Source organism: Thalia democratica, chromosome 9 (assembly GCF_965202585.1).
Source record: "Thalia democratica chromosome 9, ktThaDemo2.hap1.1, whole genome shotgun sequence".
NCBI lineage: Eukaryota > Metazoa > Chordata > Thaliacea > Salpida > Salpidae > Thalia > Thalia democratica.
Window position 1 is genome coordinate 16,801,111 of NC_139173.1, and position 13,520 is coordinate 16,814,630.

At 24.0% G+C, this 13,520-nt stretch overlaps 1 protein-coding gene across 1 annotated transcript; it reads right to left on the minus strand.

The window, feature by feature from the left end:
• Positions 1-201: 201 nt before the first annotated feature.
• LOC145844258 (uncharacterized) lies at positions 202-10,945 on the minus strand. Its single transcript, XM_082951637.1, has 4 exons — positions 10,611-10,945; positions 6,666-6,825; positions 1,974-2,126; positions 202-921 (listed from the first exon to the last, which is right to left on the minus strand). The coding sequence occupies exons 1-4, from the start codon at positions 10,894-10,896 to the stop codon at positions 624-626; spliced, it is 897 nt and encodes a 298-aa protein (XP_082807763.1). The 5' UTR covers positions 10,897-10,945; the 3' UTR covers positions 202-623.
• Positions 10,946-13,520: the final 2,575 nt, after the last annotated feature.

Genomic DNA, 13,520 nt, shown 5'->3' on the forward strand with positions numbered 1-13,520 from the left:
ACAATCAAAAAATGTTTACAAGTGTATAGTTAGAAAATTCCTAAGATTCAAATACCTGGTGGAATTATATTGTTTTTGTGTTATGTTAGCAGAGTTTTTGTAGTAAATTTTTTTTAATACAGTAAATTTAATTAGCTATTCTTATCTAATAAAAATAACAAAATGATTATACTATAAAATTATGTAACTAGCTCTTTGAAATTTTATATTTTAATCAACATAATATTAAACAGTATACTATAAATAAAACTCAAAAGTTACAATACTCATGCAACAACATTTCAATGTGTAATAGATTATTTTCAAAACAACTTCAAGTGTTAACTAAATAAAAAAGATGTATAAATCTAATTTGAAAGAAATATTAAATAAGTGAATGAAAAGTAATTGAAAGAAACTTTATGCATTATTCTATACAATGTCATACTAGGTATCCACAATTTAAACAGCAATATTGTTTATTTTCAAAAGTTTTATTCTTAATAACATTTTATATATCATTTTGCAATTATTAAAAACTACAATAGATGCTACCAATAGTAATTTTTTTTTTAATCTCTAGCAAAAGAAGTTAAAAAATTTTTTATCCAGGAAAAACAACAGAACACATAACACCACCGCTACTAAAACCCTTCGTCATCGTCCAGAAATATCAGGTCGTCGTCGGACTCCGATTCGCTGTTGCAGTTCCTTCGGCGCCTCAAGTCGTCCTCCCGCTTTACTTCGACATTCACCACCGGCTCCTCTTTGATTGGACAATCCTCTTCTTTTATTTCAATGTCTGGATCGTGCTCCAGCTTTATCTCCGGCTCGTCGTTGAAATTTTTGGCGGCTGAGGCTTTTGAATCAAGGCCAAAGATGACCTTCAAAGTGTGTTTTTCACTATCTGTCAACGGTATGTTTTTCTTCTTTTTCGCATCCCTATCAGAAATGAGTTTTAATTTTTTCTTAAGCGTTTAGATTAATTTATATTTTGATCATGCAAAATTAAAAAAATTATTTAAATACTTCAAATACCCATACACAAACTTTGCATTTTAATAAACAAAATCAGGGTTGCCACTCTTTGAGTCAAAAAATCTTCCCTGAGTGACCAGAAACTTCCCTGAGTAACCTTAAACTTCCTTGAGTTTCCCTGAGTTTTTTTCAAACCCTTAAAATTATTTTTATTTATTAAAAAATTACCATTTTAATTCTAAGAATATTGAAGAACTTGCCGCAAGGCTTAAAATTTTTAAATAAGCACTTAAAAATGAATAAAATAAACTTTTATAAACAAAATATTGAAACTGGATTAACAAAATCTCATTCTAGATCTAGAAAAAAAATTCCCTGAGATTTTTTTAAAAATCTTAAAATTTCCCTGAAATTTCTAGAAAAAAACAAAACTGCCCTGAGTTTCCCTGAATTAAAAAAAAAGAATCGAAATTCCCTGAGTTTCCCTGAGTGTGTGGCAACCCTGAAAATACAACAAAAAGAAGTTTATTACATTGTAACTAAGTATTTTTATATATAATTACTTACACCAGTTTAAAAAGTCTAATTTGTGTACTAAAATAACAAATAAAAATAAAAAATAAATTGGTTTTAAAAGTACTTAATTGAAAATATATGTTATTATTAGTCTTTAAATGCTAAGCAGTAAAAATATTTTACTTTAACTGTAAGTGAAACGATTTACATGTATGAATTACTTTTATTTCTATGAGTATATGTCTTATTTCCTACTATTATATATTAATATTCTAATTTTAAACAAAACTCTATAAAACATCTCAAGTTTAGAGAGTTAAGGATCTAATAGTTTAAATTTATCTTATTCATATTTTTAATTATTATCATTGCCTCAAGTATCTATGGTATTTTTATTGTTTGTTACTAAACCTTATATTACCTTAATTCAAAATCAATAAATACTATATAAATCTTAAAAGGTTATATAAAAAAGAAAACAAAATCTATAAAAAACTAACATTGAATCTATAAATTTATTTTCTTCGGACTTTTTATAACCTTCAACGTCATGGAGCGCTTTTCTCCAAGTTTTTATTTTTGAATCCCAATGTCTTCTGCTTGCCTTTGAATTTTTGTTAGGAGTCGTTGGATGAAATTTTGATCTCTTACTTCTGTTAGATATGTAATCAAATAATTAGCTATTTTAACTTAGATTTTTTTATATGTGCTTTAAAGCTATTTCACTTTATTCATGTGTAGTTGTTAATTTAACTTGAATTACGTGAGTACTTTATATTAAACTTGTTAAGTTTAATTTTTTTTTTTTAATTAATTGAAATATAAATTATGTGATGTTTTTGGAGAATTTAACAAATTTCAAAACATATATTGTTGTTAAAAGATAGATATAATATCTAATATGACAGATTGCATGACTGTTAAATTTATCTTAAAGCTCTTTCAGCCAACTGTCTTTAGTAAAACAATTGAGAAATAATGGTAAAAATAAAATATAATTTAACCAAAATATTTTTAATTTAAGCTTACAAAATAACATGATAATTGTAGAAATTGATTGTTACTCATGTGATCTCTTTACAGATTGATTATCATGTGCCAAAAATAACAAAAAATAAGATTAAATAAGATTTTTTTAATGAATAAGAAAAATAAATAGTTAAAAAAGAATTTAATAAATTTTTTTTTTGAGTGACTGACAAAGACTAAATTCACAAACATTTAAACTTTAAAAATAAGGAATTTTAAATTTTTATGCAAGCTAAAAACTATTTCCGGCTACACATTTTGTAAGCGTAATATATAAAACTAAGAGCCTAGTTTATGAAAAATCTAAAAGTTTGTTTATGTGACTAGATTTTTAAACTGTTTTAAAAAGTTTGTTTTTTAATAATATGTTTTCATATCCAATTTAAAAGTTTATTTTATAGTTTCGTTTTCAGGGTTTGATATGTTTTCGAATTGAAAAGTTTACCAATTTCTTAACCTGAATAGAAAATATTAAACAAAATATTAGTTAAATTCAAATTTTACAAAAAAAATCTAAAGAAATTTCATTTCTTAAGATTAATTTTAAAATGTTTAAGTCCACTTTTTCATACTAATATTAATTCTTTAAAGTTTACATGAAAGATTAAACAAAATATTTTTTTTTAATTTTCTAGTATTTAAATGTTCTATGTAAGGTTTTATTACCATTTAATTTTTATTTATTAGATGAAAAGACAACTTCTTGCATATTTATAAGTTACAAATAAATTTATAATTTTAATACTATGTAAGCTTAGACTAAATAAGAAGAGGAATAAATTAGTACAATGTTGTAAAAGAGCATGACTTATCAAGTTAAAAAGTATAACTATAGTGACAAGAGCGTAGTAAGTCATAAATTTTAACTCAAAAATGAAATAACAATAAAGTTTTTTTTAAGCGGATTGTAATAAAATTTAGAGATACTATATAATTGATATATGATTATAGAGATAGAAAAAAATATTAAGACGTTTAATAATAACAAATATTTGATAAAAACTACAAATCACATAACATATTTTACAAATATTTATCTAAAAATTTTTGTTAAATCATATTAATCAATTAAATATTAATTTAGTTTAAATAGTGAATGTTAAAAACCAAAGATAATATAATCAAAATCCAAATCAATAACAGTCCATGTGACATTTTGCGACCTGGTTTTGTCTCTATTAGGAATCGCAAGATAAACATAGTAACAATGAATCATTTTGTCAATCAGACAAAACTTTTTAGCTGCGCCCTAAAGAAACTCTTAGGTGTGAATGAACTAGTCTACCTGACAAGTTCTAGTAAGGACGAAACCGGTCTCAGAATTTCATACGGTCTGTTTTTGATAGTTATGTAGCGCAGTTTAGTGTTTATTAAATAAAAAAAAAGAGTTTTTTACTGATAAAAAAAATAACTAAACAAACAATAAACAAATGGTTAAAATTAATTCAACTAGTACTATTAATATTTTTTTTAACTAATAATTTTTTGAAGCATAACTTCTTTAGATCAAGGACTTAGTTAGACTAAGAAAAAATATCTGCTAAAATAATAAATATAGTGTAAGACGTTACAAAAAACTCTCTATAAAAAAATAACTAAACAAACAATAAACAAATGATTAAAATTGATTCAACTAGTAGTATTAATATTTTTTTAACTAATAATTTTTTGAAGCATAACTTCTTTAGATCAAGGACTTAACTAGACTAAGAAAAAATATCTGCTAAAATAATAAATATAGTGTAAGACGCTACAAAAAACTCTCTATATTTAGGTCTTTAAAGGTGTTAGTCTTTTTTTAGGTTTTAGGTTTTAGGTTTTTTTTAGGTTTTAGTCTTTAAAGATAGTGTTTTTTTGTTATGGGTTCAAAAATAGTTTGTAAATTTAAGCTTAGCTTTAATGTCTCTATAAATGTTTTTTTTACAGATATTTATTATTACTTAGGATCTCATTAAGTTTATTTATTAATTGAGTTAAACATTGTTTGGTTTTATAATTAAATTTGTAAATCATTAAATTTATAGATTTCATACCCTTTATCAATAAAATCTTATTTTTCACTATTTAAAGAAAAGGGAGATTAGTGTTAAATACACTTATTAGTGTTACAAGTAATAGTTTATAGAATAATTTGTAGCTAAGTCAATTCAAAACCTAAATTCTCAACAAAAATGCTACTTAAGGCAAATATTATTTCACTTTAAAAATAAAATAGATACAATTATCCAAATTTAACATTCATAAAGTTGACCTTGTGATCTGTATCATCAGACCAAAAGCTCTCGGTAAACTGACACCTACGTTTTGTTCTAATTGATACTCATTCAGTCATAATTGAAGAAAAAGTCTACTAAAAGCTGATGAAATGGGTCTGATGAACCAGGTGGTATGGCTATTATTCAAAGCTACTTTGAGCGAAGTTATTTTATCACATATTATTTCGAGTCTTCAGCTTTGAACACTTTACCAATTTTTGTTTTTTTTAAGTAGTTTAAACACCAAATTTCTAAAAAATGGAGGTCATTGCCCTATAAGCAACCGCCATATTTTTGTAAATATATGAAACTTAGCATAAATAAATAACAAACACACGACAAAACTTAACAAATTAGAAAACTAATCAAGTTTAAAAAGGCATGTGAGTTCATATATATACTTCACTAACATTTTAATCATTACTCTATAAAAAATTGTAAACAATTTAAAACAGATTGGTATGGAAAATAGTGCCTTTTTTTTGTATTGTTGTTGTACTATACATTGTTCTGAGTTTTAATTAGTTTTTTGACATGAGCTTTAAAATAAATTCTAAAAATAGACATTAAAGTTCCAATAAATCAAACAAAAATACATTGTCCAAATTGTATATTTCAAGCAATATAATTATCTGAAGGTACTGATAAAATTAAGTGATAAAAAAAATCATTTAACTATTCATATTTAGCAAAAAAAAATACAAAACCTAATACTTAATTTATTTTGGTATTTTCTGCATTGGTTCTAGCTGCTTTTGAATATTTTAGTTTTTTTTTTGGTAACTTGGTATACAAAAAAAATATATGAATGATTGCAAAAGTCGCAATTATAAAGTTTTAATACGATCGAAAATAGTTTTACTTAATCAGTAAACATAAACTCTTATTAGAATATAAAAGATTATCTCTACCATTGGAAACGCATGACGACATCATACGGAGTTCAGAACAACACAAACAAAATTTTATACAGCAAAATCATATAAATAAATATTTTATTAATTTTTTTTTTGTAGTTTTAACATAACTTCATATTTTAACAGGAGATCAATAACATTTGAATTAATTTAAGTGATCCTGGCCCCTATGATGCTATCACATTTCGCCTCTAATCTTTACTTTATTTGTTTTTTCTAATACTTAACTTACCACTATTTGAATCACAAATGTCATTTTATTCAATTTTTACTAAAAATGCATAGAGATACTAGAAATAATTATTCATTTTTACTTAATAAGCATAAAATGACTGAAACTTCAATAATCAAACTTTTATTTTTGTTCAGTTAGTAGACTTATTTGTATTTAAGATTTTCTATTGCTAATAAAAATGAAGTAAAGTACAAAACTACATAAATATATCATCAAAAACCAAAAAAAAACATTTTTATATCAATGTGCCACTCTTTGAGGAAAAAAAGCCAGCCTGAGTTACATCAAACTATCCTGAGTTGGGCTAAGTTTTCGATTAAACTGGAAAAATATTGTTACTAGCCAAAAACAAAAAACTACTAATCAAGCTTAAATATTAAAAAAAAAAAAATAAATAAAGGACCAAGTAAAAACTAAATTTTTACAGAATAAAAACTTTTTTGTTAAAAAAAAACAGTTAGAAATTAAAAAAAAAACTCAAATTAGATCGAAATCTGTAGAAAAAATTCATATAAGCCTGAGTTTCAACGCCCAGTCATCCTAAGTAGCCTGAGTGAATGGCAACCATGATACACTCATATCAATTCATCTTAAACTTTATTTAAAATTTAGTTCTAAAACTAAATGCATAAATGTACACAAAATAAATAAGAGCTTAAACTTAAGTTTAAAATGTTAACATTGATATCCACAGTTAAACTTTATTGGTTACCTTTTTATAAATAAACTTAAATTGTGAAGTTATTAAATTCTTACTTAGGAACAGCTTCCAAGTAATTGGTGTAGGCAACTGTATTTTTACCATATGAAATTTGCTTTTCACGTCTTGCAAGAACCACAGGGTCTTTTTCTTGTAGCCTTGGTTTTGACGTTCTTGAAATTTTTGCTGGTTTTTTTCCAGGACTTTCTTGATAATCTTTAATTAAAAAAAACAAATATTTATCTTATTTTTAGTTGATAAACTATTCTTAAACTATAAATAAATGAGGACCAAGTTTTCCAACAACTAACTTAAATCAAACTTTCAAAACTATCTAATTATTGAATAACTTTTTTTTATTCAAAACATAAATTTATAAAAATAAGTTATTAGTTGACACTGTGTTCTTAAAATAATTTATTTCAAGTTTTACAATATATAAAAAATATACATCAATATAAAGTTATTAAATAACTAGATAGTTTTGAAAGTTTGATTCTTTGTTATTATGCTTCCTGGTGAAAATTTGAAGCTATTACAATAAAAGAAGAAAAATTATTTCAAAATTTGAAAAGATTATTTTGTATATTTTTAAACACCTTTCACAACTTTTTAAAACAGCATTGCTATAAATATAACTTAGGTAATAACCATTTTATTTTGAAATATAAATAAATTGTGTAACAAAAATATTCAAAAAGTTATTATTGTAATAATAAATTATAAACTTTATAAGTATATCTTACAATAGATAACTATATGATAATTTCTATCACTAATTTAGCTTACAGTGTATAACAAACTGGAGATTTTTTGGTTATATTCATTATAATTAAATTAAACATTTTTTTAAACTTGGATATTTTATTTCAAAAAATACACATAGGTCAAGTTGTATAACAATATATATTTTGTGCTTAACTCTTCAGTTGTTTACTAAGCAACAAAAGTAAAGTTTCAAACCTAGCTTATATAGCCAAAAGGTAATCAATGTAAAAGTAATGGTCATCAACAATACATAAGTACTTTTAATTACAATGAAACTAAAAATAAATAAAACATATGTAACAACTTATAAAACTATTTATGAAAAAAAAGAAACAGTATAATCAAAGTCTTTATGTTTACACAGCTTAGGTTTTCTTATTAAAATACATATAGCTTGAAGTTTAAATAAATCAAAAATGCACGATGCATTTTAAATCTTTTCAAATTATAATTACTTGCACGATCAGGGTTATTAACTAGATGATATATATAAAAAATATATAAACTAACTACAATTAAATTAAAAGTATCCATTGTCAGTTAAAACAGCTTTAATGTTTAATTTCTATAGAACTTAGTGTATTAATTCAAAAATTTACAAGCATTTTGAATAAAAGAATATTTTTTATAAAATATTTATTTTTATTTTAAAGTTAAGTAGGGTTGCCAAAAGTTTTGTTAAAAAATACTTTTTATTTATTTTTCTAGGTTTTTCTATTAGGTTTTCAATAAACTTAAGAGAAATACTATCTTCGAAGACTCAACATTAAAAACCTTAATCAATTTAGGTTAAAAACAAAATTTGTGTATAAAATTATGCAACATTGTTGATTAACTTTATATATAATAGAACTTAGTTTAAACTTTTTTGAAATTTTATTAAACTAACTTTAATCTTACCACATTAAGTACTCACTTGCATGAATAACTCAAATCATGATAAATATTAATTTCAGATTTAAAACAAAAACTACAGTGTTATTCCTAAGAATAGGGAAGAACTAGCTGCAAAGCTAAAAAAAATTAAATAACCATTTCAGAATCAATAAAAATCATGTTGTGAAGGAAGTTAGTTATGTAAAATAACAAAATATTGAATCTGGGTATTAACTTAAATTACCCTGAGAATTTTATAAAAAATCAAAACTGTTCTAAGTTATCCTGAATTACCCTGAGTCATCCTGAGCCTATCTAGAATTTCAAAAAACCCATAGTTATACTAAATGGCTTAACAATAGCCTGAGTTGGCATGAGTTATTGAGAAAATTTAAAAGTTGGTTAATATAAAAGAAATATTAAAAAATACTAGCTTAATAATTAAAGCTTTAACATCAAAGCTTTAATTAAATACCAGAATGATAGCATTAGGACCTTGCAATATTTAAAAAAAACTGTTTTTTTTTTATTTTATAAAACTTTATTTTTTAATTTTTTTAAATTTTGTTTCTACAGAATTTACAAAAATTTGCAAGAATCACTTCCTAAAGGTTTGAGGTATTTATCTCAAGAAATGTAGGAGGTAGATTTTTAGTGACCTCTAGTTATTTTCAATTTTAGTTTGTGCTCTCTATATGAAACATATTATAGCCTCTGACTTTGACCTGCTATATCTCAAACAACATTTTGAACTTTTAAAATCTGTAAAAAGCATCTTGTAGCTTAGTTAAAACTCTATAAAATAAGATCAAATTGTGAAAAAAGTGATTAAGCCATCCACCCCCCTATTCCCTTAAAGTTTAGACTACAAAGAAAGTGTATGGATAAAAAGATTAAATGCAAAAATTAATTTAAATAAAACAACTTATAAAGATTTAATATTTTAGAGCTTGGTATTTTACGATTATTATGAAAAGGGCATTTTTGTTTATGATGTTTTAGCTTGTTTACTTGTATGCAATTTCGAGTATTAGATTTTGAAATTTATTTTTATTTATGTAATTTTTAATTTATTATGGAACAATTGTTTGTAAAATTTATAAAGCCCAAAAAGTTTATTTTTTAACTTTAATTTTGTTTACTTTATAAAATTATTGCTACTAATTGTAACTATTCAAAATATAAATTTAAGCGTTTGTTAATAAAATATCCTAGCAAAACAAGTTCACTGGAATATATAATAATAACAAACTATACAGTACCCTTCTTTCATTACACTGGCATATATTTCTGTGTGTGTTTTATCTTTTATAGAACTCAGTTGAAGTGTGTTGACTTGTTTAACATACAGAAACATTTGTCAGTGTAATAAAAGAAGGATACTGTATAATTTGTTATTATTACTATTAATTGTATATATTTTCAGCTGTTTTTCACTTTAAAAATTTTAGTACAAAATGAAAGTACTTAAAAAATAAAAAGCCTGCATTTGTTAATTTTTTCAAAGACAGTAGAAGTACTATTGTTTTAAAAAACAATTTTATTCTTACAACTTAAAATTAATATAACTCTTCAGAATTTTTCTTAAACCATTTAAAACTGACAATAAAAAGAATGATTTAAGGGCATAGGGGGGATAAACACCCTTTTTTGGTTTTTGATCGTATTTTATAAAGTTTTAACTAAGCTACAAGATGCTTTTTACAGATTTAAAAAATTCAAAATAATTTTTGATATACAGCCAGTCAAAGTCGGAGGCAACAATAGGTTCCTTATGGGAGGCGCAAACTAAAACGACAAAAATAGACTATTTCACTAAAAATCTATCTTCTCCTACGTTTTTTGAGATAACTACCTCAAATTTTCAGGATATGTTCCTTAATATAATTAGAAAATTATGTCTGAAACAATTTTTAAAAAATTAAAAAATAAAATTTTATATAAAAAACAAACAAAAAAAAATTTTTTTTTTAGTTTTTTTATTATAAAATTTTTATTTTATGATTTTTTTTTAATTCTTTAGGAGATAATTTTCAAATTTTATTAAGGAACATTTCCTGAAAATTTGAGGTAGTTATCTTAAAAAACGTAGGAGGAGATAGATTTGTAGTGATTTCTTGTTATTTGTCGTTTTAGTTTGAGCCTCCCATAAGAATCCTATTGTTGCCTCCAACTTCGACCGGCTATATCTCAAAAATTATTTTGAATTTTTAAAATCTGTAAAAAGCATCTTGTAGCTAAGTATAAACTATACAAAATAAGATCAAAAACCAAAAAAGGGTGTTTATCCTCCCTATGCCCTTAATACCTAAAAAACCAACATAAATTTAAAAAATTAAAGTAGAGACATAACTAACTTCTTGTATGACTAAACATTTCTTCACCGTTTGAATGTATTCTTTTTCTTGAAGTAAAATTTCTATCTAGATTATCTTGATATTGGCTATATTCTTCGTCAATCTTTTGATCAGACCAGTTTAATACAGACTCCTTTTCAGAATCGAAGTTTTCATACTTGTCACAACAATCTTTATTCTTTATGTTAAAACTATCTGATGATTTATAAATGCCTGAACCTGAAATCCTGGCATGACTATTCTCAGAGGATTCATTCTGGAACTTACAATATCTACTTGTTGACATTGCTGTAGATGGGATTCTAACTTTAGTTTTTAATTTATTTCAAAAACAATTTTTCTACAACAGTTGTTTAAATATTTGTTTGTATACTATATATATAGTTGTATATTATATTATGAGTTTATTTTTATTTTATAGAATATCATATTTATTATAAATATGAAAATAATCTATTTTATTATTTAATTAACATAACTTTATAAGTTTTTTATAAAATTTATACTTTCAATAGTTTTTAATTTACTACTTTAAACCTATATTTAACAAAACTATGAGAGGCAACATTAATTACTTTAAGTCCAGTTATCTCTTGTACATTGTTAATTTTAATATCTTTACAATTGTGTAAAATATAACATATAGGTAAAGGTAATAAACAAATAAGTTAAATTGCTTTGCACCCTTTTGAATCGCACAGTGGGCTAGCAATTAGACTTAGATTTTTTGGTGACTAGATATTGAAATAAAAATGTGATATAAAATTAATTTTTTGCTTTTGAAATAGTTTTTGTTGCTTTCTGCTCCAATTTAGAAATTAGGTTAGTTGAAATTATTGATTTTTTTGTTAATTGTTATTGAAATTGTTAAATTATGAAATTATAAAAAACCCAAAAAACTTCTAAATTTAAGATTTGATTTAACTACACAAATATAATTAAATATCTTTTTCAATAGGATTTTTTTTACCATTTTCTTAATTAAGTGTTGCATAGTTTTAATGAAAAATAAAAAAAAATTCATTAAAATTCATTATCTTTGCTATTTTATTTTTTCAATTGGTTTTTTATTTCTAAACTTAACAGTGCTCATAGAGTAATTTAAAGGCTAATATAACTCTAAAGGAACCTCATTGTTTTACTAAGAGAAAGTTCTGTTCATAAAAGTACATAGTGAACAAGTAAAAAATAATATCAAAAAAAGATTTGATGATGAATTTTTTTTTAGGGTTTTTGCATGCAATATTTGAAAGAAAAATTATGTTTTGAAATCAAATTAAAAGAAAAAACTTGAAACAAGATTTCAAAAGCTTAACTTTTTATTTTGAAAAACTCTGTACAGCAATTAAGAAAAAATAGTAGATTAATAGTAAGTAATTAAGTATTTTGTTTACTTTAGAAAGAATTTTTAAATAAAACTATTAGTTTTTAGAACATCCTGGAACTTTAAAAACAGCATTTAAACTAAAATAGCTTCAAGAATAATTGAAGCAGAATAGAAACATAACTATTTTTAATACAAAGAATCAAGTTGCATTTAACTATGGATAATAATTACCTTGGTTTTACTTTTTTAAACTTATACTTTTTATTAAAATAATAAAATTAAATTAAAATAAAACCAAGTGTTATCCATGGGCAGGAGTGTAATGTGCACAAAGGAACACTTTTGCATGGGTTGAAAATTTATTTATTTTTACTAACACTATTACACCTAACCCTTACCCTCAGTCAGTTTTTTTTTGGTTTATAATATTTTTTTTTTTTTTTTTTTTTTTTTTGATTAATAATTTTTATAAGGTTTTCTATCTAACACTGTTATCCCTAAAACCTTACCCTGAGTCTGTAATAGTTGTTTTTTTTAAATTGATTTATCTTTTTATTTATTATTTTATTGTTTTTTTTTCATTTTTATTTTATATTTTTTTTACTCTTATGCAAAAATGACTTTTTAAGCAAAAGTGTCTTTGTGCAAAAATTTCCTTGTGCAAAAGAGCCTCTTTGTGCATATTTGACCCGCTCCTCTTATCCATATTTAATTTAACTAGATTTCTTGTTTCTAAACCTGTTGTTTTGTAAGTTATTTCTAAACAAAGAATTAGACCAGGGTTTCTCTAAGTGGCCCAAGTTAAGCCTTAGGGGCCATGACAGAAATTTAGTTAGATTTAGCAAAGGGGCCACAGGGGGGCCATGAGGTCATAATTTGAAATTTACACTAGATATTCTGGAGGAGATGATGAACAGCAAAACAGAAAAGGTCTTAAGGGTTATTAATGGTAGTTTTTATTGGAGGGGTCATAGCTTTTTTAAATACTTTAAAGGGTGCCTTTTGAAAAAAAGTTTAGGAAACCCTGCATTAGACAAATTATCCTCAGATATGGGGATTGTAATAAAGAATTATGGTATGGATTTAGCGAAAAATTGAATAATATTTAAATGTAGCATTTAGTTAAAACAAAACTTTTAAGAAAGAACAAAAAACTAGGTCATAAAATATAGTCTTAATTTTATAAAAAAGTTTAAATGAAAAATGAAAGAGGAGATAGATTTTTAGCGAATTTTAAAATTACCAAGAAAATTGACCCCTAAAAATTTGAGGTCCATACATTTGTATCCGAAACTTTTTACAAAAAGTAAAATACCTCAAAAGTTAAATGATATTTTTGAATTCTATAAAAAAGTGGCTTGTGGTTTGTATTTAAAGCTTTCATATAAATGCCAAAATTAATTTTTGTAAAAAAAAAGTGTTTTTCACAAAGAACAAAACTATCTTAGTTACCTTAAGTTTAAAAATAAATTTCAAATTTTCCCATGAGTGTAAGGCAATCCTAATACTATAAAAAAATAAAATTAGAAGTAGAACTTAATGTGAGGTTGATTATTTTGATTCTTAGTTTTATTTCTTTTTTA

Excerpts from the sequence above, each read along its gene's own strand:
- LOC145844258 (XM_082951637.1), bottom strand. The coding sequence starts at position 10,896 with ATGTCAACAAGTAGATATTGTAAGTTCCAGAATGAATCCTCTGAGAAT. Across the intron at positions 6,826-10,610 it reads AATGTTTAGTCATACAAGAA|ATTATCAAGAAAGTCCTGGA; the intron begins GTTAGTTATGTC and ends TTTTAATTAAAG. Across the intron at positions 2,127-6,665 it reads TACTTGGAAGCTGTTCCTAA|AAGTAAGAGATCAAAATTTC; the intron begins GTAAGAATTTAA and ends CATATCTAACAG.